General features: G+C 34.6%; 1 protein-coding gene across 1 annotated transcript; it reads right to left on the reverse strand.

Moving 5' to 3' along the window:
* Positions 1 to 1,826: 1,826 nt before the first annotated feature.
* Positions 1,827 to 3,445, reverse strand: LOC122311695 (UDP-glycosyltransferase 88A1). Its single transcript, XM_043126333.1, has one exon. It carries the CDS (start codon positions 3,372 to 3,374, stop codon positions 1,941 to 1,943), a length of 1,434 nt encoding a protein of 477 aa, XP_042982267.1. The 5' UTR covers positions 3,375 to 3,445; the 3' UTR covers positions 1,827 to 1,940.
* Between the last annotated feature and the right edge of the window lie 22,440 nt (positions 3,446 to 25,885).

Raw genomic sequence — 25,885 nt, forward strand, 5'->3', positions numbered from 1 at the left:
TTTAGGCCCGTTAGAAGTAATTTCCTTTGCCATTCTTTTTGGTTGTCTTGTCACTTGGGTTGATTGTTTGGACACTTGTTTTGGGTGAGTTTTTAACGTTTATCTTGTAAATTTTAGGTGTTACGAAGTTATCATGATATTTCTTTATCATAAATAAAGACTTATTAATAAAATTAAGATGAAACTGATATGTGGGTGATTGCTAACTCTTCTTAATATATATATATATATATAAAGTTTGAAATTTCATCTATAATAAATCGCAACCCATACCATATCCTGTGAGTTCCTTTACAAAGACGAAAACTATATTTTATTATTTTATCTTAACTCTCACACTCACACTTATGCTTCTCTCCTGTACAAAGACCAAAATTATATAAAATGTTTCATTCCCTCGTTTACAATCATATGCAAGGATATAAAGCGGGAATATTTCTAATTTTTTTACAACTTTCTAATGTAAGAGGGATGTATTTATTGTGAAAATGTCTATTAGTTTTTACAATTTTTTAATATTGCTGGGATATATATATTTATTGGGAAAGCAGCTTGAATATTCCATAAGCTAGAAAGAAATTCAATGTCATAGCTAGCTTTGCTTACATGAAAAAATATTTCCAAAATAATAATTTTATTTTTTAATAAAGTTATTAATTAATATATGAAGTGTATTTGTAAAATATTAAAAAAATTATCAAATATTATTAAAATATATAATATTATATTATTATTTAAAATTAAATAACTAGTCTAATGTAGACTAATTTAATTAAAAGTCTATATTACGGCCAAAAATTCACGTTAAAGTTCAACTTTAGACTTAACAATGGTTAGCACATTCCAATGCTCTTAGAATTCAGCACTTAGACGTAGTTGATCAATGCAGTTGGGCAAAGCTCCAGTAATTGATTTTTGAACCATTCATATGGAATGATCAGTGCATGAGTGAGTGACTATATTAAGTGTTTTGTTACGTATAAATAAAATAGCATATTAATCTATATATTAATATTGATTATTTTATATTTAAAATTTAAATTATTACTATTTTTAGTAAATTCTATTTTTTTTTATCAATTATAATAAATTAATATACGAATTAATATGTCCTTACAACTAAACTTTTCCATCTATTAATTGACCTTTATTTCATTAGTTGTGGTTGGATGCATGAAGTTAAAGCCTCAGAGCATTCCCATCTGGTTTTCCAAAATATTAAAATTCTCATAATTTGAGATTTATTTTAGGGTTTTGATCAAAATATCCCCCACATCCTATTTTAGGGAAAATGTTTAGGGAATAAACAGTAAGTCTCCATATTTGGGGACTCACTATTCAGTCTCTAAATTATTTTTATCAATATTTTATTCTAATATATAAAATAAATAATTTTTCAATCATCTACACTTTCTCTCATACTCATATTTATTATAGTTTTAAATAATAATTTTAAAAATAATTTAATTAATTAAGAAAATATAAAAAATTAATTTTAAAAATATTATCATATTCACAAAAAAATAATTTAAATTTTTGTTTAAAATATTCACTAGAGTAATAGTTCAAAAAATAAGAAAAAATATTGAGTAGTTAAATTTGTAAATAGAAGTGAAAGAAAAAAGTAATAAAAAAAGAATAGAAAAATATTATTTAATAAAATAGAGATAGGAATAAGGAATGAGATGTAGGAGGTTTTTAAAAGATAGAATAAAATTTAAAAAAAAAAATTGAAGAAAAGTGATTTTAAATTAAATTTTAAAAATGTAAATGAGGAATGGGATGATTACCCTCAAAGGCATCTTCCCAGCACAGGATTATTCAAATTTGCCTGATCAACGAAATAGGAATAACAATATAATAACTACATACGTACAGGCCAGATCAGAATCGATCCATTCTAGAAATTAGCGCAAGGTAAATAAACAGATCGGATCGATTCAATTGGCCTTCTTCCACGAATCAAAAAAGTTGTTCAGTGCCACTCGCGATGATCCCTCCTCTTCATTGAGTACAGTTTTAGCTTCGTTTTTCATAGCCAAGGTTCTCTCCCTGATTAACTTACCTTCGTCCGAGTCCATTAGCTCTCTGACTCGTTTCTCCACCTCGGCTGCGCTCACAAACCCGTTCTCCGACTCGTTCATTGGAAAAGCAATTCTCATTTCTTTCACCATTGACACCCTATTGATCCTTTGCTCGGCATAGAGGGGCCAAGCGATCATCGGCACACCCGCGCATATCGATTCCAATACCGAGTTCCATCCACAGTGTGTCACAAACCCACCCACCGCCTCGTGATTCAACACGGCCACTTGTGGTGCCCAGGACTTCACTACCAGGCCCCTCTCCTTGGTCCTCTCCAAGAAACCCTCAGGAAGCAACGAGTCTAAGTCTGGCTCATGAGATTGGATGGGGGTGGCCAAGCCATGGGACTGAGTAGGCGGATTGCGTACCACCCACAAGAACCTTATGCCGCTCTTTTCCAACCCTATAGCTATCTCCTTCAGCTGTTCCATGGAGAACAACCCCAAGCTTCCAAAACATAAAAAAACGACGCTTTGACTCGGTTGCAAGTCGAGCCACTTTAAGCACTCAGGCACAGTCACGTTACCCCCAGTACTTCTATTATCAGTAGATGCTGTCAGTGGCCCTACGCAGTAAATAGGAGGCGTCGGACCGTCAGGGATGCATAGTCCATTTGACAGAGCTCCGATAGCTCTCGATTCCAGCGATTGAAAAGAGTTGACTAGTATTCCTGCTGATTTAGCCGCGCTGATCGAGCAATCTAGAAAGTAATCGTACGCCTTGTCCGAACGGTCGAGTACAGGTTTCGGCACATCCGAGGATGGCACGGGTGGTGCGCCGGGAAATTCGAGAAGGGTGTTAAGGTCTTTGAAGCTCTTAGTGGTGTTTCTGTGCAAGGTTGGAAAATATAGGAAGAAAGCAAGACAACTGGCAGGGGAAGTGAAGTAGTAGTAGCCGGGGATGTTGAGGTTGGTTGCAACAGAGAGAGCTTGAGAGCAGAAGAAGTCCATGATGAGGGCGTGGATGGAGTAACGTTCGGAGATAGATAAGAGAGATTGGTGAACATTAGGGTTGTTGAGACGGAGGAGCTCAAAGATAAGGGTTTCATGGTGGGGAGAGATGGTGGGTGGGAGAGTAACGTTGGGGAGCCTGTGAAAGGTAATGGAAGGGATGGTTGCAGAAACAGAGGATATGTAAGGAGTGGTGGAACCAGCGTTGTAGGGTGGGGGGGCAACAAGTACGTGGATAGTGAGGGAAGGCCGGTGGGTAAGAATTAGTTTTCCAAGCTCAACCATGGAGATCAGATGCCCTATGGCTGGTGTTGGGTACAGAACTATGGCCTCGTTCATCTTTGTGAGTGTGCTATGTTGCGTTTCAACAGAGAAGATTTAAGACGAAGAGTAGGAGAGTGAGACAAGATAAAGTGTTTTAGACGAAAGTTTATTTTAAGGTTATTATTGTTTTAAAATTTAAATATAAGAAATTATGTATTATATTTTATATAAAAGTTTAAAAAAAAATTATAATGACAAACGACTTTTCAATGCCCCACAAAAGATTTCCACAATCTTTTACCAAATCATTTATGTGACACAAATGTTTTCCATTAATAAAACGTTGTAGAGTTGAGAAAATTAATAGAAAATGATAGTGGTACTGCTTCTAGCGGTATCGTACAGATTTTTTTATTTTTATTTTTTATAATTAAAGAAATATTTTTTTAATAGTGTTGTAAATTTTAAAATAAAAATTATATAAAAGTAAAAAATATATATAAATAATTAAAAAATAAAAATAAAAAATATTACAATTAACTAACTATAGATCCCTACTGTAGCTGGGAGCGGTAGCACCTTCGATAATTTACCGATCGATTTCTAGATGTGGCTGAGAGTCAACAAGTACTTTTGTGCAGTAATTCGGCAGTACATCGGACCCATATTTTTCTCAATTGTCTCTATCATATTAATTTATCATAAAAGAATCGAAAAAAGTAATTATTGAACGGTTCAAAAAATGTTATACACGTCCCCCACAAGCGTTAAATCCATGCGTCAGGAATGAACTCAGCACCACGCACTATCTTTTCTTCTTTTCTATTTCTTTACAAGTAAACGTGCTTTGACCACTCCGCTGCCTCATTCTACGCCGAAATACCTTGCAAGGAATGTGTCCCGAAAGCTGCTGCTGCTTCTGCTTCTTCCTTCCTCCTCCTCCTTTTTTTTTTTTTTTTTTTTTTTAAATAAATTTAATAATTAAGAAAATATTTTTTTAATGATGTAGTGAATTTTTTTAAAAAAATTATAAATATTAAAAAATGAATTAAAAAAATTAAATTTTTTTTTTCCTTCTTCGATGGCAATTTGGGCTCCAGGGCTCTAACTTTTTTAGTGTTCGAATCGTGATATTAATTGTTTGAACCATATACAGTTTCAATATTCAAATAAATTGCATACATCTTCGAACGCACATTTGAACAGGTATAACAAATCATTTGAATGCCAATCACTCATATTCGAACAACAATAGCATTATCTTATTATGTTCGAATGAAAAGGTAATACATCCGAGTCATTTACAGTTACAACATGCGAACATTCCATCATCTTTATTATTATGTTATTCGAATTAGGAACTTTGTTACTCAAACCATTCGAATTACCATTCCAACGGTAACTACATACCTTCAAATTATATACTGTCTCAACATTCAAACGTAAATCAATCTTATTTAAACGAGTATGTCTTCAATATTCGAATGACCTCCAATCTCATTCGAAAGTTTCCCAATCCATTTGAACATGACAAAGTATTCAAATACCAAACGCATATTATAACCGTTCAAACAAAATTCTATGTTCAAATGAGAGTTAGTTGTTCGAATGGTAATTAGGGATGAAATGCTTTCATCTCAAATTTCTTTTGCTTTCAAAAGGACCTTGACCGGATCAGACAAATTTCTTCCCAAAAAATATTTTATTAAACGAATTTTTTTCTCGTCACAAAATGTCTTTCTGGACAGACAATTTGTGATGAATTTTGAATGAAATCTTTTCTCCCTAAATTCTCTTTTGGTACGAAACCCCAAACTTTTGGGATGAAAAATGTTATCCCAAATGACGGTTTCTGTTGTAGTATATATTGAATAGCCAGTCAGATCGTGTGTTAAAGAATTCTTTAGCAGAAAGATATATATATCTCAGGTTAGACGTGAATGATGTTTTGGAAAGTAACTTGAATTTGAACCTGAATAGCACTAGAATCTAAATTGAGGGTAACAAGAGAAGTAAGATTATATAACCAGGCAAATTTTGAATCCCCAAAGTTGTTGAAGGAAAGATCAAGAACGTTGTTTTACAAAAAATTAAGGTAAGAAATCGTGGGATCGTAGTTATGAAATCGACAACCAGAATCCTGACAAAGAAGGAAGCATTTTCATCACCTGTATCCAGTTTGGGGCTGTATCAACAGATATCTCACTTGGGACGACGTACACTCTTCACCAACCAGAGAAGGTAAGACCAAAGTTTATGTGAGTATATATATATATAATAATGATAGGCTTATTACTTTCTTATAATTTTTTTTATTTTTTTATATTTAATAATTAAGTATGTGATTATTAGTGAATAAATAAATCAAAATATTTACATTCAAATAGAAGTGGATTCGTTTGAAAAAATAAGGTACACATTTAAATGCGATGCCGACTTGTAGTTCAAACAATTATCAAAACCGTTTGAACATCAGATATTAATGCTATATGTTTCAATTAGTGATTACAACATTTCGAATATAAAATAAGTTACGCATTTGAACAAATGAAGTTTCATTCGAACAGTAGGCAGTAAGCTTGAAATTCAAATATAATATATAATCCAACAATTGTTCATGGAAATTTTATGAAACTACAATATGAATCTGGTTCATGACCAGTATATTTTTCATTTTCATTGCACTCTTCTATTCATTGTATATATCATCATTTTTATTTTCTCTTTGTGAATATTTTCATCATTTTATACGAGTTTGATTTTAAGCAAGTTTTCCTTGTGGAGACGATCTAGAAATTTTATTCCTAATTATTAGGCGATATCCTCTTACATTTGAGAGAGCTTTTGTGCTACTCAATTTTGAACCAGTCAATATTATCACTATTGTAGTAAAAACTTGACAGATCCTTTCACAAAGGGACTCGAGGGATTTGGTGAATGGTACATATAGTGGAATGAGTTTAAAATATTTTTTTTAAAAGTCACCTACAATAGGACCCCAACTTTAGACTAGTAATAAATAATCTAAAATTTAATGGTAATAACAAGTTACAGTTATGTGGTTGTTGAGACGGAGGAGCTCAAAGATAAGGGTTTCATGGTGGGGAGAGATGGTGGGTGGGAGAGTAACGTTGGGGAGACTGTGAAAGGTAATGGAAGGGATGGTTGCAGAGACAGAGGATATGTAAGGAGTGGTGGAACCAGCGTTGTAGGGTGGGGGGGCAACAAGTACGTGGATAGTGAGGGAAGGCCGGTGGGTAAGAATTAGTTTTCCAAGCTCAACCATGGAGATCAGATGCCCTATGACTGGTGTTGGGTACAGAACTATGGCCTCGTTCATCTTTGTGAGTGTGCTATGTTGCGTTTCAACAGAGAAGATTTAAGACGGAAGAGTTGGAGAGTGAGACGAGATTAGTGTTTTAGATGAAAGTTTACCAAATTGAATAAAATATTATATTTTAAGGGTTATTATTGTTTTAAAATTTAAATATAAGAAATTATGTATTATATTTTATATAAAAATTTTAAAAAAATTATAATGACAAACGACTTTTCTATGCCCCACAAAAGATTTTCACAATCTTTTACCAAATCATTTAAAATTGTTTTTTTTTTTTCTCTTTTACTTTTTTTCACAATTTTTTAAAACTATTTAGACATTTTTTAAAAATAAAAAAATTACATATTTATTTAAAAAAATTTAATTAATTATTAAATAAAAAATTAAAAAAAATAGTAGAGAATTTCGGTAAAAATTTTATGTGACACAAATGTTTTCCACTAATAAAACGTTATAGAGATGAGAAAATTAATAAAAAATGATAGAGGTACAGCTTCTAGCGGTATCGCACAGATTTTTTTTTTTTTTTATAATTAAAGAAATATTGTTTTAATAATGTTGTAAATTTTAAAATAAAAATTATATAAAAATAATATATATATATAAATAATTAAAAAATAAATATATAAAAATAATTAAAAAATAAAAATAAAAAAATATTACAATTAACTAACTATAGATCCCTACTATAGCTGGGAGCGGTAGCACCTTCGATATTAATTTACCGATCGATTTCTAGATGTGGCTGAGAGTCAACAAGTACTTTTGTGCAGTAATTCGGTAGTACGTCGGACCCATATTTTTCTCAATTGTCTCTATCATATTAATTTATCATAAAAGAATCGAAAAAAGTAATTATTGAACGGTTCAAAAAATGTTATACACGTCCCCCACAAGCGTTAAATCCATGCGTCAGGAATGAACTCAGCACCACGCACTATCTTTTCTTCTTTTCAATCTCTTTAGGAGTAACGTGCTTTGACCACTCAGCTGCCTCATTCTACGCCTAAATACCTTGCGTCCCGAATTTGGAATTCAAAAAATGTCCCGAAAGCTGCTGCTACTTCTTCTTTCTTCCTTCCTTTCCTTTCCTTTCCTTTTCTTTTCTTTACTCCTTCTTTCTTTCTTTCTTTCTATCTTTTTTTTTAATAAATAAATTTAATAATTAAAAAAATATTTTTTTAATAATATTGTAAATTTTTTTAAAAAAAATTATAAATATTAAAAAATGAATAAAAAAATTAATTTTTTTTCACCTTCTTCGATGGCAATTTGGGCTACAGGGTTCTAACTTTTTTTATTTATTTATTTATAGTCTATTTGAGATTTTTATTTTTTTAAAATATTTTTTTAATATTTTTAATCATTAAGAAAAAAATTGAAAATATATAATTTCACTAATAATCACATACTTAATTATTAAATATAAAAAAATTAAAAAAATTAAAAAATAATAAGAAGGTAATAAGCCTATCATTATTATATATATATATATATGTATATGTATATGTATATATATACTCACATAAACTTTGGTCTTACCTTCCCTGGTTGGTGAAGAGCTGTGTACGTCCCAAGTGAGATACACTACAAGAAAAACAGGCAATTGCGATCAATTTATAGCAACGAAAAGAGTATTAGCAACCAAAATTAGTTGCTAATACTCTTTTCGTTACTATAAATTGGTCGCAATTGCCTGTTTTTCTTGTAGTGATATCTGTTGATACAGCCCCAAACTGGATACAGGTGATGAAAATGCTTCCTTCTTTGTCAGGATTACACTTGTCTGGTTGTCGATTTCATAACTACGATCCCACGATTTCTTACCTTAATTTTTTGTAAAACAACGTTGATCTTGAACTTTCCTTCAACAACTTTGGGGATTCAAAATTTGCCTGGCCGGTTATATGATCTTACTTCTCTTGTTACCCTCAATTTAGATTCTAGTGCTATTCAGGTACGGTTCAAATTCAAGTTACTTTCCAAATTCAAGTCTAACCTGAGATATATATATCTTTCTGGTAAAGAATTCTTTAACACACGATCTGACTGGCTATACAATATACACTACAACAGAAACCGTTATTTGGGATAACATTTTTCATCCCAAAAGTTTGGGGTTTCGTACCAGAAGAGAATTTAGGGAGAAAAAATTTCATTCAAAATTTATCACAAATTGTCTGTCCAGAAAGACATTTTGGGACGAGAAAAAAATTCCTCTAATAAAATATTTTTTGGGAAGAAATTTGTCTGATCCGTTCGAGGTCCTTTTGAAAGCAAAAGAAATTTGAGATGAAAGCATTTCATCCCTAATTACCATTCGAACAACTAACTCTCATTTGAACATAGAATATTGTTTGAACGGATATAATATGCGTTTGGTATTTGAATACTTTTGTCATGTTTGAATGGATTGGGAAACTTTCGAATGGGATCGGAGGTCATTCGAATATTGAAAACATACTCGTTCGAATAAGATTGATTTACGTTCGAATGTTGAGACAGTATATAATTTGAAGGTATGTAGTAACCGTTGGAATGGTAATTCGAATGTGTTGAACTCAAGGTTTCAACTTTTGTGTAATTATATATCTAAACATAAATTTTGATGATAACAAATGAATTCAAAGAATAAAGGAGTTTCAAATTCAAGTTGTCTACACAATGGAGTCAAGCACATCAAGGAAACAAGTATTGGCAAGAAGGGAACAAGTTCACATTAAAGTGATAGAGTAATGTTGTAAATCTCTTAAAAATTCGAAATTAGGATTAAGGCTCAAAATTAATATTTTATCATAAAACATTAAAATACATTTTCCACATGTGCATGAATATTTTGAAAATTAAATTTGAAAATTTTGAAAGATGATTGATTGTCATCTTTTACATGTGCATGCCTTGATTAAAGGGTTAAACTTTGAAAATATTAAAGATGATTGATTGTCATCTTTCACATGTGTATGTTTTATTTGAATATTTTCAAAAGTGATTGATGCTTTTTTAGACTTATACAAAAGGTAGATAATTTTGTTTGAAATATTTGAAAAGTAAAGTGTGCTCCTTTTGTCATATGCAAAAAGTAAAAAATTAGGTTTGAATTTTTTGAAAATTAAAGTGTGCTCCTTTTGTCATATGTCAAAAGTAAAAGATTAAGTTTGAATTTTTTGAAAAGGAAAGTGGGCTCCTTTTGTCATATGCAAAAAGTAAAAGATTATGTTTGATTTTTTTGAAAAGGAAAGTGTGCTCCTTTTGTCATATGCCAAAAGTAAAAGATTAGATTTGAATTTTTTGAAAAAGTGAATGATGTTGTCTTTGACATGCGAATCTTTTTAAATTTGAATATGAAGTCTCATATGCATATAAATAGATCATTTGAGAGTTTCACATTTACAACACCAAGAGCATACAACATTAATTCAAAACTTTCATTCTTTCTTCTCTAAGCATTGAGCCTTAATCTTTGTTCATTTTGAAAGATATAGTTTGCGTTGTATTATTCTTATTTCACTCATTGAGGAGTGTTTTCTGATAACTTACCCACTATCAGGTCTTGTATCAGTAAAAAGGTGTGTATAATCCTTGTGCGTGGAGAAAGTGTTCTACACAGGGAATAGTTGAATCACCACGTGTAAGGTGATTGCACGTGTAGAGGGTGTTCTACACGAATCCTTTGTAGCGGTGTTGTTCAAAGGTGTAATAGGTTTCTATCTCCACCTGAAGGAGGTTAAATAGTGAATTTGAGGATTCTCAAGGGGTAGTTTGAGGCAAGGACATAGACAGTGGGGCCGAACCTCGTTAACATACTGAGTTTGCTTCTCTCGTACCCTTACTTTTTATATTTATTACTGTTTCATATTTTATTTATATTTTATATTGTATATTTGATTTATAATTATTATTATTTTTTAATACAACTTAATTCACCCCCTCTCTTGTGTTAGTCATCTGAGCAACGGAATGGTCCGAGTAACAAAGTTCCTAATTCGAATAACATAATAATAAGGATGATGGAATGTTCGCATGTTGTAACCGTAAATGACTCGGATGTATTACCTTTTCATTTGAACATAATAAGATAATGCTATTGTTGTTCGAATATGAGTGATTGGCATTCAAATGATTTGTTATACCTGTTCAAATGTGTGTTCGAAGATGTATGCAATTTATTTGAATATTGAAATTGTATATGCTTCAAACAATTAATATCACAATTCAAACACTATTTTGGTCAAAATATTTACGTTCAAATAGAAGTGGATTCGTTTGAAAAAATAAGTTACACATTTAAATGCGATGCCAACTTGTAGTTCAAACAATTATCAAAAGCGTTTGAACATCATATATTAATGCTATATGTTTCAATTAGTGATTACAACGTTTCGAATATAAAATAAGGTACGCATTTGAACAAATGAAGTTTCATTCGAACAGTAGGCAGTAAGCTTGAAATTCAAATATAATATATAATCCAACAATTGTTCATGGAAATTTTATGAAACTACAATATGAATATGGTTCATGACCAGTATATTTTTCATTTTCATTGCACTCTTCTATTCATTGTATATGTCACCATTTTTATTTTCTCTTTGTGAATATTTTCATCATTTTATACGGGTTTGATTTTAAGCAAGTTTTCCTTGTGGAGACGATCTAGAAATTTTATTCCTAATTATTACGCGATATCCTCTTACATTTGGGAGAACCTTTGTGCTATTCAATTTTGAGCGAGTTAGTATTATCACTATTGTAGTAAAAACTTGATAGATCCTTTTACAAAGGGACTCGAGGGATTTGGTGAATAGTATATATAGTGGAATGAGTTTGAAATATTTTTTTTAAAAGTCACCTACAATAGGACCCCAACTTTAGACTAGTAATAAATAGTCTAAAGTTTAATGATAATAATAAGTTACAGTTATGTGGTTGGGATAGTACTAAAGTTTGATTTAATATATAAAACCCTTCCAGGATAGTCAATACTGACTGTTACTCTAAATGAAGAATGTGTATTATGCTCTTAATAAAATTGAATAGATGTATAAGTGTCTAGAATAACATAGACACAGAAGGAACTTTACCTATGTGAACATAAGAGGTGTAAACAACTTCTAGCAAAAGTTTAACGTTTACTTTAGTAAATGTTCATGAATGCCAGGATGAAGCACTTAATTGGTGAGTTATCTTGCTAAAATTGGATGAAATCATGTATGTCATATTTCCGTTTTTAATGTATAGAGTCGTGGTTTAAGCCTAGGCGACCATTAACTTTGTTAGGAATTTGAAATACTTACATTAATTGAAGGTTTTAGTCGAATGATACCTTCTTGTATGCTTGAGAATATCAATATTCGACTAAAAAAAATTAATATTACAATCTAAGTGAGGGATTGTTATATTTATATTGTAGATTGTGATATTTAAGTGTAAATTTATTGAATGTGATTTATTATTTATTTTTGTGAACCACTACCACAAAGAGATACATTGGTTCAATTGTAAAGACATTTTGTTTAAAATGAAAGGTTATGGGTTCTAAACTTCACAAGTACACTTTGATTTATTTTGTGAAATAAGAGAAGTATTGGACTTGGACATATTTTGTGAAATAAGAGAAGTATTGGACTTGGACAGACACAATGCTTGGGTTGGTAACATCATGAAATTTAAACAGTTGAAAAGTCAAAAGTTAAGAATTGTGATCTTTCACATAGTGCCAATTCATTCTCTATAAATGGAAGATGAGACCCATGAATCTAAACATTTCATTCTCTCATATTTTCAATGATTTACATAATTTTATAGAGAAACCTTGAAAAAAAACTTTAGAATTGCACTATCTAGCTAGCTCCTTTTTTTCATCACTACTAATAGTTTGAGACCCAATTTGTCTGGAAATTAAAATGCTGCTAGACACTTGAATGGAGCCACTCCACCCAATACCAACACATGGTTCAGAGATGCAATATGAGGATTAGAGCATCAGTTACATAAATTTTGAATGAAAGGGATTTGCAAGTTTAATTTTGTGCATGTCGAGACTTGTTAGTAAATGTGTAACCTCATAACTCATGTGGACACCACATGAGTAAGAAGTTATAAGCAGTTAATTAAATTTCAGGAAAATTAATTAACCACACCCTTAAAAAAGATAGTCTTACGTACATTAGTTTTAGGATGTGAGTGAACGTACAAGCAAATGCATGCATGCATGCCTCTCATGATCCCAATGTACTATTTTGCTAGAGCAATAATAACTATTGATCTTAAAGTGAGCAACGATTCGTGTTTGTGGAAATTCCATTGAGCTAACAAAGCTAAAGGACAAGCAATTCTTCTACGCATAGTCGGTTCATGCAAACGATGCGGAGTCGCTAATGCCATGCAAATAAAATAAAAATAAAAAAATAAAACACCACGCCCATGCGAAATCGAAAGGAGAAAGAAAAAATCCAAACAAAAATGCTGAAACAAAGCTTAATTATCTTCGTCTAGATCTTCTTCTTCCAAACAACATTGCGATTAGGGAAGAATCCTATCCTGAAATTTTCTTATGCTTAAAGTGAAAACCCCAAACCAAGAAGGCCAAAATCATAGAAGATATTGAGATTCCATTAACAGCTCTCAGTAACAACAACTCGGTTTCAAAGTGCTTTAGCAGGGCCTCCTCCAAATTTCCTTCTGCTTGAAGATTGAGAATTTCGAAGTCGTTACCCTTGCCCATTCTGTCCAAATTTACTTCTTCATCTCCATCTGGGTTATTGTGAACTTCTTCAGTTGACTCCATCAAAATATCATTTTCTTCTATAAAAATATTTGTAATATCAGATTCTATAATTTGGTGACCCCTCACATCAAACTTGTATGGTGCCTGATAATCCTGAAAAACTTCAAAATTTTGTATTGTTTCACCATTTTGCAACTCATAATTCTTAACCATCCAACCAGAAAAACCCCTATCTTCACTGTTTCACGTTCACGATCTTCATCAATATCTACCGATTGTGGCTCCGTCAATCATTGAAGCAACCATTAAACTCCATAGTGATCTCACTGCAAAGTTGTTGATAAGCTAATCCCCTCCATAATCCATATACTCAGAAAACCCACTGTAAAAAATCAAACAAACATTGAAATGAAGGAAAAAAAAAGTAGATAATCGAAACCTTATTTCTGGTAACTTAGAGATATGTGAAATTGCTAAAAACAGAGGATGTGAAAGAATGTTTGCTTCTTCTCATTAACCGAATGAATATTGACTTACAAATTAATCTGTACAAAGTATCCTATTTATAGAACTTAATACATTCAAGTAGAATATTCTGATACTAACTAACTAACTAACTTGACTAACAAACTGGATTAGGAATTAATGAAGTCCCTAGTTTGGCTTCTCGGGATTTTCTTTCCAGTTCCTTGATATGGTTTTCTATATTCCAACACCCCCCCTCAAGATGAGAATGAATATTTATCATTCCCATCTTGCGAATGAAGTAATGAAAATTCAGAGATCCGAGGGGCTTGGTGAGGATATCTGCTATCTGATGCTTCGAAGGAATATGGATGATGTTGATGAGACCCTCTTGTAATTTCTCTCGAACAAGATGGCAATCGAGTTGAATGTGTTTTGTTCTTTCATGGTGGACAGGATTAGAAGCAATAGCAGCTGCTGGCTTACTGTCTGTATAAAGCAAGGCAACTTGAGTATACTGGATGTTTAGATCATTTAAAAGGTATACTAGCCACTGGAGCTCACATGTAGTAGAGGCTAAAGCTCTATATTCCGACTCAGCAGAAGACCTACTCACTGTAGGTTGTTTCTTTGACTTCCATGAGATGAGTGAATCACCAATGAACACTATAAAACCTGTGATACTTCTCCATGAGTCGAGACATCCCCCCCAATCACTGTCTGAGTATGCTTTCAAATGCAATAGTGATGCTGCATCCAAAAAAATTCCTTGTCCAGGTGTGGCTTTAATGTACCTAAGTACTCTTTCAGCTGCTTGAAGATGTAGTGTACTAGGACTAGCCATGAATTGACTTAAAGCTTGGACTAAGTATGCCAAATCAGGCCTAGTAATGGTTAGATATAGGAGTCGGCCTACAAGTCTTCTGTAGGAAGCAGCATCAGTTAAGGGTGGGGAAGAATCATTTGTGCTTAATTTGAGTTTGGATTCCATGGGAAATGCCACTGGTTTGGAAGCAGAAAATCCACTATCTTGTAGTACATCGAGAGCATACTTCCTTTGACACAGTACAATTCCTTTCTTTGATCTTGCTACCTCAATGCCCAAAAAATATTTTAATTCACCCAAATATTTAATTGTGAATGAATCATGCAAATACTTTTTGACAATATTAATCTGCTCAAGATCATTGGATGCTAAGATCACATCATCAACATAGATTAATAAGACCATGAAGCTATCTGAAGTCTGCATAGTGAAGAGTGAAGAATCTGATTTTCCTTGGATGAACCCAAACTGAACTAATGAGGCTGACAGTTTTGAGAACCACTGTCTTGAAGCCTGTTTTAAGCCATACAAACTCTTTTTAAGTTTACAAACTCGTGGGTCATTAGGAGAAGCAAAACCAGGTGGTAATTGCATATAAACTTCCACATTTAATTCTCCATATAAGAAAGCATTATTTACATCAAGTTGATATAAATACCAACCCTTTATTGCTGCCACAGCCAACAGCACTCTAACTGTTGTCATTTTAGCTACAGGAGAATAGGTATCAAAAAAATCCAGTCCCTCTTGTTGAGTATATCCCTTAGCTACTAATCTAGCTTTGTATCTTTCAACACTGCCATCAGCTTTGAACTTAACCCGGTAAACCCATTTGCATCCTATGGCAATTTTATTTGGAGGTAAGATGGCAAGATCCCAAGTTTTATTAATCTCAAGAGCTTTTATTTCTTCTGCCATGGCATGTTTCCATTCAGGTTGAGAGATGGCTTGTTTGAAGGTTTTAGGTTCAGATATAGTGGAAACAGCACATACAAAGGCTTTATGTTTATGAGATAATTTGGAATCAGAAAGAAAAGAAAGGATTGAGTAAGGCTTACCAGAAGAGCAACTAGGAGATGATTGTGCAGCTGAGTAAGTCAAGTTGCCACAATAGTAATCCTGCAAATAAGTGGGAGGATGTCTAATTCTTTCAGACCTTCTCAGGTTTGTTAAGTCAGTATGTGAAGGATTGGAATCGATTGGGACAGAATTTATAATATCAGAATTGGGAGAAGAATTATTTGATACTGTATTTGGTGCTGTATGATCATATACTTGAGGAAAATTTGGAAAGACATAAGGGAGATGAGCATGATCAGGAATAGATGGAAAAGCTGATTTATAGAAAGTAAAATTTCTGGATACAAAAGTTTTTAAAGTGTTTAAGTCTAGAACTTTGTATCCTTTAACGTTAGGTGGATAACCTAAAAAAATGCATTTAACAGCTCTAGGATGGAATTTACCTCGATGATTGGTAAGAGTATTTGCAAAGCATAAGCAACCAAATACTTTGAAGTAATTGTAATTTGGTAAAGTATGAAACAGCAGAAAATATGATGTTTGATTATTTAGAATTAATGATGGAGTTCTATTGATTATATGAGTGGCAGTTAACACACATTCAGACCAGTATGTTAAGGGTAATTTTGACTAAAATAAAAGAGCTCTTGCAACATTGAGTAGATGTTGATGCTTCTTTTCAACTCTACCATTTTGTTGAGGAGTTTCTACACAAGATGATTGATGTATGATGCCATATTTTTGATAAAAATCTGGCATATTGAATTCTTGACCATTGTTAGTTCGAATGGTTTGGACTTGTGTGTTAAATTGATTTTGAACATAGGCAATGAAGTTGTTAATCAGAACTCGAGTATCTGATTTTGATTTCATAAGATATAACCAAGTAAATCTTGAATAGTCATCCACAACAGTAAGAAAATATGAATAGCCAGAATAAGATGTTGTGGAAAAGGGGCCCCAAATATCAAAATGCACCAACTGAAAGGCTTTACTTGAATGAGTAGTTGATACAGAAAATGGAAGTTTCTTTTGTTTAGCTAATGGACAAACTTCACATATGTGATTATTTGAAGCTGTTACAGAGGAATCAAAAGAATTGATGACTTTTATTCTAGAATTTGGAAGATGTCCTAACCTAAGATGCCATATATCAGGAGTGGCATTACAAGCTTTAGCAGAAATAGAAGATGAACTGATCGAATTAGACTTCTCAGTTTTTGTAACATCAGGTAAATGTTGTAAATGGTATAAACCTGACTTGACTTCAGCAAGCCCAATCATCTTCCATTTGTTGAGATCCTGCAAGACACATTTAGATTGGAAGAAGAACAAACCAATTGGGTTATCTTTGGTCAATCTTGAAGCAGAAATAAGATTGATATTGAATGCAGAAACATAAAGTGCATTATACAAGGTTATGTCAGTTGAAAGAATGACATTTCCAATGAATACAACTGGAACAAACTGGCCATTTGGAAGCTGGACTTTGCAAGACTCAGTAGGTAGTTTTATGGAGGTAAAAAAATCAGGACAGCAAATCATATTATCTGTTGCCCCGGTATCCAAAATCCAAGTAGAGGAATTTTGTGAATTAGGTGCTGTATTGCAGGTTAAAGAAATACCTGAGGTTGTTGTAATATTGGCAACTGGAGTAGAAGTGATGTTTGAATTTGACAAGCTATTGGCAAGAGTAATTAAGTTTTGAATTTGCTCTTGGGAGAAAATGTTGGTGGGATTACTTGCATCCTGCTTCATAGATGAAACATTATTTGCAATAGGTAACCGTGAAGTTTCATTTCCAGGATAAGTTGAGATGGATCTTTTGCCTCGAGGACCCTTCCAGCCAGGAGGATAACCAATGAGTTGGAAGCACTTATCTACTATGTGACCAAAATATCCACAGTGGGAACATATTGCATCTGTTTTGCCTCTTGGTTTTTGAAATTTGCTAACATTTAGTGAATGTTGCCTTTGAGATTGTGTAGCAAACATGGCATGTGAGTCAAGGGACATACCAATAGTATTGCTTAATGATCTTTGGCTTTCTTCTTGCAGTAACAAAGAAAATACCTTGCTCATCGAAGGTAATGGAGATTGAAGCAGCAGCTGACTACGTAATCCTGAATAAGAATAATCATGTAGGCCAACTAAGAATTTCATTACATAATCAGCTTGTTGGCGCTCAGCTAAATTCTTCAAAATGTCACAAGAGCATCTTTCAAGATTTCCACAATGACAAACTGGAAATGGACGATAGCTAATGTATTCATCCCATAAAGTTTTGAATTCACTGAAATATTCAGTGACAGACTTTGATGCTTGAGAAATAGAACTAAGTGATCTTTCCAACGTGAAAACTCTAGGACCATCACTACGAAGATATCGAATCTTGAGTTCCTCCCAAATCTCGAAGGCACTTGTGAAATAAAGAAGACTTCCACGAATTTCTTTGGAAATGGAATTCATTAGCCAAGACAAAACCAAATTGTTTGCCCTAAGCGAAGCAATTCGAAGTGTTTGATCTTGAGAGGATGGTTGAGATAGGCTGCCATCAATAAAAGCAATCTTGTTCTTCACTGTAAGTGCAATAGGGACAGAGCGACTCCATGCTACGTAATTCTCTCCAGTGAAGATTTCAGAAACCAATAAAGCACCTGGATTATCAGATGGATGCAAGAAGTAGAAGCTTGAAGAATCATCAGAGGGATTGATTCTTGAAGAATTTGAGATAGGAGGATCAGAATTAGATTCTGCCATAGAAGCAGATAGAGAGATCAAGATTGCAGTGGAAAGTGCTTGATACACGATGATACCATGTGAAATTGCTAAAAACAGAGGATGTGAAAGAATGTTTACTTCTTCTCATTAACCGAATGAATATTGACTTACAAATTAATCTATACAAAGTATCCTATTTATAGAACTTAATACATTCAAGTAGAATATTCTGATACTAACTAACTAACTAACTTGACTAACAAACTGGATTAGGAATTAATGAAGTCCCTAGTTTGGCTTCTCGGGATTTTCTTTCCAGTTCCTTGATATGGTTTTCTATATTTCAACAAGATAAGTCAACTGGGTGAAAGAGAGGTACATTTTAAGCTTGGCGTAGGCTTCAGCTCTCTGTTGCTGTATTGCAAGGAACCTGAGAAGCAGATGAAGGATTTTGGAAGAATCGGAGCAACCTACATTATTTTCGGCCTCCATTAATTGGTTATGTAATTAAGACCTTTTTCTTGAAATCTTCTATGACCCTCTTCTGTGATTCTTTCTTCTCGAAGTCTCTTTTTGTTTTGTCTTTAAAGAGGTGAGAACTCAAGGGCAATGAAAGAGAGGGAGGGAAATGGAAGGAGGGACTAAACGGGGCGTTTTGATTATTTGCCACATCAGTAGGCGTTTGCATTGCTCAAAGCGAGTGCCTTTAGCTTTTTTCAAAACCATATGGTTTTAATCTCAAACATGTCTAAAAGAAATGTATTAATGCTTCAACGGATAATCTCGCCTCTTCTGAAGCCTTGGGAAACATGGTAAGTTACGTGAGAATTAAGATGGTGGTCTGTCTACTATCCAATACCAAACTTATTTATGGAGGACTACTGACAGCTTGTTTATTTAGACAAAGCTAATAAATTCACAAAGATCCGTCATGTCAGCTGCGCTTGTGGCCTAGCAAGTTAGACGAAGATCATTATATATATGATTTATATAATGATCAATATTGAACTTCAGCTACTTGTTACAGTTTGAACTACAGCTGCGTTATTTCCGGTTGAATTTCATATTACAAGAAAAATAGATAATTGTGATTAATTTTTTATAATAAAAATAACTATTTATGATTAAAATAGACTCATTTTAATTGAAATTATTCATTTCGTTAAAAATAACTTATCACAAATAAGCAATATTCTTGTAGTGTTAGGTACGCACTGCCTTATATATAATAATGATCCTCCTAAGAATATAATTATCAGTAATTAAATCCATCTATTTTAATTAGTTTAGGTCTTGAATTTTAATATTGACTCTACATTATTTTTTATTAATTAAATATTTTTTGTGTTGAAGTCAATTACTAAGAAAAAGGTCATACTCGTACATGAAACCGTGAATGTTAAGGATATAATAAATAATTAAATATATCTGTATATCTATCAAAATCTCTCATGTGACTTCATATATACAATGTACGTTCCTGGTTCAACAGGGAAGATTTAATATAATGTTCCTTCTGCTAGCTGCATGCCAATATTAATGTTTAAGTGGAAGTCGTGAACTCATTTAATTTGGACGCTAACTCATGTGGGCAGTTTGCGTTGTGGTCCATATATAATATATTTGATGGGTTCATGCACCAAATTAGCGTCGGATCCATGTTATTTAGAATACAAGTTGATGTTTAATTGAAAAAATCTGCCTCGATCTACAAAGCTATCTGTTGCTACTCGTGATCTAGCTAAGCAAGCTAAATAAGATATTGTAGATCAATACATGGAAATTAACGAAACGCTTTACATGTCATACCAAACACATGTATGGATAGCGTATGCATGCAGCTTAGACTGTAATCGGTCTGGTTTCATATGATTCTGAATAAAATTTAGAATTGAACCGGTATACACCGGTTTTGCATTTTCAAAAACTGATTACGCACTAGTTAACCTCTTAAACTGGTACTTTCGATTTTACCTGTTCCGATCTGATTTAGTCTGGTTTTTCAGTTTTAATAGTATTACTATATATATATATATATATATTAGTTATGGTGATTAGAATAACTATAAATTAGTATTTGATATAGTGATTTTAATTTGCTATAACTATATCATTGATAGTGATAGTATTAGTATTACTATATCATTATTTCATATATAATTATTTAGTATAGTGATTTATTTAGTAATTTATACATAGATTTAAAATATATTACTAATAATAATATAGTATTAGACTATTAGTATTAGGCCATAAAATGTTATTATCATATATATTTTATGATTAAAGCATATGATCAAATAAATTTTCATGTTAAAGATTAAAATTTTATGTTATAAATTATAATAACATTATCTTATATATAATTATAATTTATATTATTATATATATTATATATAATATAAAAAATATTTTATATAATATTAAAAAAATTAATTTGAAAATATATAATATAGCAAACAGGCCTAGTCTGATCCCAAAAAACATAAAACCAGAATCGGACCGGTACCAGCTAGCTTTGAAACTAAGGGAAAAGGTCCGAACCAGGCCGGTCCAAGCTAGTTTTCTGATTAATTTTTACACCCCTAATGCAGCTCTTTAATGGATCCCAAATATTATCAATCGATAGGAAATTCTGTCAATTGCGCCTTCAAAAACATGATGTTGATGGGAAGATAGTCATGCTTTAGATCAAGATAAAGAGTTTTAGAAGTCATTAATATTATATATAAACCACTATGTTGATGTCATGTTTCCCAACCCGAGCAGTATCACAGAGGCCCAATGTCGAAATTTGCAACCAAGAAGACGAGTGGGTTTCGGGGTGGTCCAGAGTCCCTCCGATGCCAAAGTTAGATGATGTTTTTGCATGAACTATGGACAAAGGTGAAATAGCAAGAGGAAGAAGAAGAGATCCCCCCCTTCTGCGAGGGAGGGGTATTTATACTTGTCCTAATTTTGCTAAAGAGAGATCGTGGGGTGCCAGTCCATACTCAAGTCAGGCCTACTGTTTGCCTAGTGATAGCGTGTCAGGAAATGGTAATTCAGCCAGTAAGGTGCCAGTGCAAGGACTGTTTCTGTCCCTACTTGCCTAGTCTTGTTAGCCAGTGATGGTGTCAGGAGATTTCCGCTCGGCGTGTGCCTTTTAGCTGCTCTCGCTACTAGGTCCTGGGCCTTCCCATATTCCGCGAGCTGGGCCCATTGGGCCCTGTCCGGTCTCGGGGATAACTCCCCTCTCAGTACCCCACAAATTTCCATCACAAGGTGTGATGGGAATTCAAAACATTCCCAACACGTCTTTTCAGACACATACCTTGCGACTGTTCACCTTGTCATTAATGTGGGGGTCTTTAAGCCTCCAATGCCTAACTCATCCTCAAAGGTTGGACTTGACTCGATATGTCCCGCGCTTGCAGACTGGGTCATGCTCTTCAAGCGCCACCTCCATTCTTCGAGTTTTCCTTCGTCGTTGCCTCTTCCTCTGTTTCCTGAGCTCCCTTTTGCCATCGCCTTCTTCATTCCTCAAAATGTTCTTCGTTGTCGCCTTCCTCACCGTCTTCAGTCGTTTTCATGGCCTGAAAGAGTTCCTTCGAACCTAAGCCCTTGTTCTTTGCCAAGAAGGACGGGGAATTGATGGTTGCCAGTACCAACCTTTGAGCTATCCGATCTAAGTATAACATCTCTATCTCGGTGTATCTGGAGGTCCCCAAAGAGGAGAAGCACGTTATGGACCCTGATACGGTAGCATCCCACATGGCTCTCTACACTCTGATGTTCGCAAATGGTTTGCGCCTCCCGTTCTACCATCCCATTCGCAACGTCCTCAACTTTGTGGGGTTGGCCCCTACGCAGCTTCATCCTAACTCCTAGCTGCTTTTGGTGTCTAGCTGCATCATCTACAAGAGGGTACTTAGCACTACAACAGAGGAATACCTCGATCTAACTACTCAAGAGTTCTTGTCTATGTACTGTGTCAATCACCTCAAAGGGAGCATATGTGTAATACCTAGCCCTTTTATTAAGCCCAGTCCACTTGTTTGTGTAAAAAGAAAAAAGAAAAAAGAAAAAAGAAAAAACTACTAAAGTGAAACAATGAGTTTCACTAAGGGTTCTTTTTCCTACTTTACCTTTCATGCACATTGGTTTCTCATATTCTCCCTTTTCAGTTTCTAGTTCATCACAAAGCAGCCACCACCCTCCATTTTTTTAACTTTTACATTATAAAGCTTACAATCCCCTCTTTTTCCCTCCCATAAATATCCATTAAGATGAACTCATCATCCTTTTTGATTTGTAACATAGCTCCCCTTAATTTTTGGCCATCAATTTTCTCTTCATGTGAAGGGCTTTTCCCTTATATAAACCCAAAAGTCCTTTTCCGAGATGATTTGGGGGGAAGTTCCTATCACGTCTCTCTCAGCATATTTTATCTCTTGAATCTTCTTATAACTTGGTGGATTTCTATTCTGAGTAGTACAACTGTGGCAAGTGGTATTTTGGATCATGAGGTAAGTAGGTTTAATTAATCTGGCATTTTTACTAGAGATTTTGAATTTTTCTGAATTAAAAGTATGTATTGTACGGAAAATTCTTTTGCATCATATAGAAATATTATAACATCTCCAAATAAATTATTATATAATGAAATGTGTAACTTGAGCTTAAATTCGTATGTAATTAGTCTAGATACATTTATAGAAACTTTATGTGCATTGTAGTTACATCAAATGTTATATTAGTTATATGAAAACATGTTTCAATTACTAATTTTTATTTGGGAGGATAATTACACTGAAAGACAATGAGAAGGTGTAGACCCTAAATAGAAAAGGGAAGGATAACTACATTGAAGGATATTTAAGAAGGTGTAGTTCCCAAAGGAAGAAGAGATTATGAGAAGGATATCTACCTTTGAAAGAGTAGTTTCCTTATGGAGAAAGTTTCTTTTCAGAATTACATAATTTAAGCAGTTTATTTTCATGGTGTATTAATCATGTTAATGGCTATTATTTATTTGATGTATTGTTTATTTTTAACAAGGCTCATATGTTATACTTAGCTTAATAAATCCTACTTACCAAGGCTTGGACTTACCATTCCATCTGTAAAATTTTATTTTACAGATGTCACAAAGGAGCAAGACAAAAAAAAAGAACTTAGATTGAAAGAGTTAGATTAAGACTGGTGGAATAAATGTCGATTATGGAATAGTATGAATTCTAGTTTGTGGCATTTTTTATGAATGAATAGTTTGAGTGAAATTTGGTGTTTTGAACTCTTTTTATATATATGTATATAAAGGTTTTCTCATAGTTCTTTTCTTGTTATTGTTTCGTTATCATGTCAATATAAACACCTCCAATTGTTAGAAAAATTGGGGGCATTACAATATGTAGCTTCTAGGCACACTACCCCGTCTAGGAGATAGCCGCCCTCGTTCAGCGATGCTCGAGCATCAAAGACTAGGCTCGAAAGTATTTCTTCTTGTCAGGCTTGGGTTGGGAGTATCCCACGGGGGACGAGGTTCACTAGGAGTACCCCGTTTGGGCAATCTGGGCATTTCTCCCTTCCACCCAAAGTCTATGCATCTAGCTAACCTGAAAGGAGGAGGCTAGGTTAGAGACAGTGATAGCTTGGGTGTTAGCCCACTCTGCCAACTAGAAGATCAACTTGGCCCTCTTCAATGTCAACATATAGAGCTACATGTCCGTGCTTGATTGTCCGGTTGGAACTTCTTGGGCAAAATCTAGTCTCCTTATGGCCAAAAGTGTGCCTCCAACTCTTTCAGCAGCAAGGAGAAGCGGCCAAAGGTTCATTAGGACCTAGTAGGGGGGTTCCCAATGGTAAGGCCGGTGGATCCCGCAATGGAGAAGATGCTCCCAAGAGAGGGGCTGTAGGATCCAGTCCCTCCTCTTCTCATAAGGAGTCGAGAGGTCAGGATTGAGGGTCTCGGGCAGAAGACAAGGAGTCCCGAGGCCAAGCAAGGGAGTCCACGAGCCATGTCGGGGGGTCCTGAGACTAGAGGGCCCCAGGACTAGGGTTTGAGGAGTTCGTGCACCTGGAGATCTCGATCCCTTCCACCTAGGTGAGCATGTCCTTTCTAAGTGGGTTGCACACTACGCTTGGGCCTTCTTCTTCTTTATCTTTCCTTGCATGACCTTTGCCACTCTATTAGTCGAACCAGGGTTCTTGCTCAAGGAAGAAGACAACGCCGGTGATCTTCAGGTTGCCTTTCTTCAGCACCTTCGCTTATCCCAACCCCCGTGGGGCCAAGGTAGTGGAGCCGTTTGTGTCTTTCAAGGACACGCTTACTAGGGACTTGGCCTTGACCCGTGGCAAGACTAGGGACTCAGGTTTTTTATTCACCATTCGTACCAATGCCTCTTCCTTCCTTTCCTCTAGGAGATCTAGGCCCTCTGCTAACCTTTCGCTGTTAGTGTCTGGGTCAAAGTGCTAGACCCAATATTTGGGCATCCCTAATTCCACGAGAATCATTGCCTCACTCCCGTAAGTGAGGGTGAAAGGTCTCTCCCTGGTGGGGGTCTTGACAGTAGTTTAGTACGCCCATAATACATTCGGGAATTGTTCAACCCATCATTCTTTGTGAGCTCCCAACTTTTTCTTAAGGGTGGATAGCAGAATTTTGTTGGTTGCCTCAGCTTGTCTATTAGCTTGTAGGTGTCCCGACGACGAGTACTTCACATTGATCCCAAACCATTTCCGATAGTGTGAGTAGTCAAATTGCCTTCTAATGTCTAATATGAAGCTCTGGAGAATACCGAATCGGCAGACTACTAACTTCCATAGGAACTATGTAATGGCCCGGGTAGTAAGGGTTGACAGGGTCTCTGCTTTAACCCACTTTGTGAAATAGTTTACTGCCACGACTACAAATTTTGCCCCTCCTTTGGCTGCTAGGAACAAGACAATCAAGTCTAGTCCCTACTGCATGAAAGCTATAGGAAGGTGATTGAAGTCAGCTCCTTAGGTGGGTAATGCAGCACGGGCCCATGCTCTTGGCATTACGGGCATTTTTTTTTTTTGCAAAGTTCTTTGCGTCCTTGAGAGAGTGGGGCCAGTAGTACCTCGCCTAGGTTACCCTCTTAGCTAACACCCTTCCACCTGAATGGCTCCTGCAGATTCCCTAATGGATTTCAGCTGGCATGTACTAGGTTTCATTTGGTGAGAGGCACTTGAGAAGTGGCTACGAGAACCCCCCCATTTGGACAGGACCCTTCTAGTAGGGTGAACCGTGCGACCCTATTCCGGACTTTGTGCGCTTCTTCTGAGTCCCCTGGTAGTTTGCCTTCCTACAGAAATTCCATGATGTTCATGGCCCATTCGGAAAATGCCAAGGCAATGATAGATACCTCAGCCCTGATGGACGAGGCGTCGATCATTCTAACCACAAGGTACTTGGGAAGAGGAAGCTTCTCAGGTCCTGATGCGGCCTTTGCTAGTCGGTTTTCTGTTTGGTTCTTTCCTCT

The sequence above is a fragment of the Carya illinoinensis genome, chromosome 5 (assembly GCF_018687715.1).
Source record: "Carya illinoinensis cultivar Pawnee chromosome 5, C.illinoinensisPawnee_v1, whole genome shotgun sequence".
NCBI classification, from domain to species: domain Eukaryota; kingdom Viridiplantae; phylum Streptophyta; class Magnoliopsida; order Fagales; family Juglandaceae; genus Carya; species Carya illinoinensis.

Bases quoted from the DNA above. Each gene is read 5' to 3' on its own strand.
- LOC122311695 (XM_043126333.1), bottom strand. From the start codon at position 3,374: ATGAACGAGGCCATAGTTCTGTACCCAACACCAGCCATAGGGCATCTG.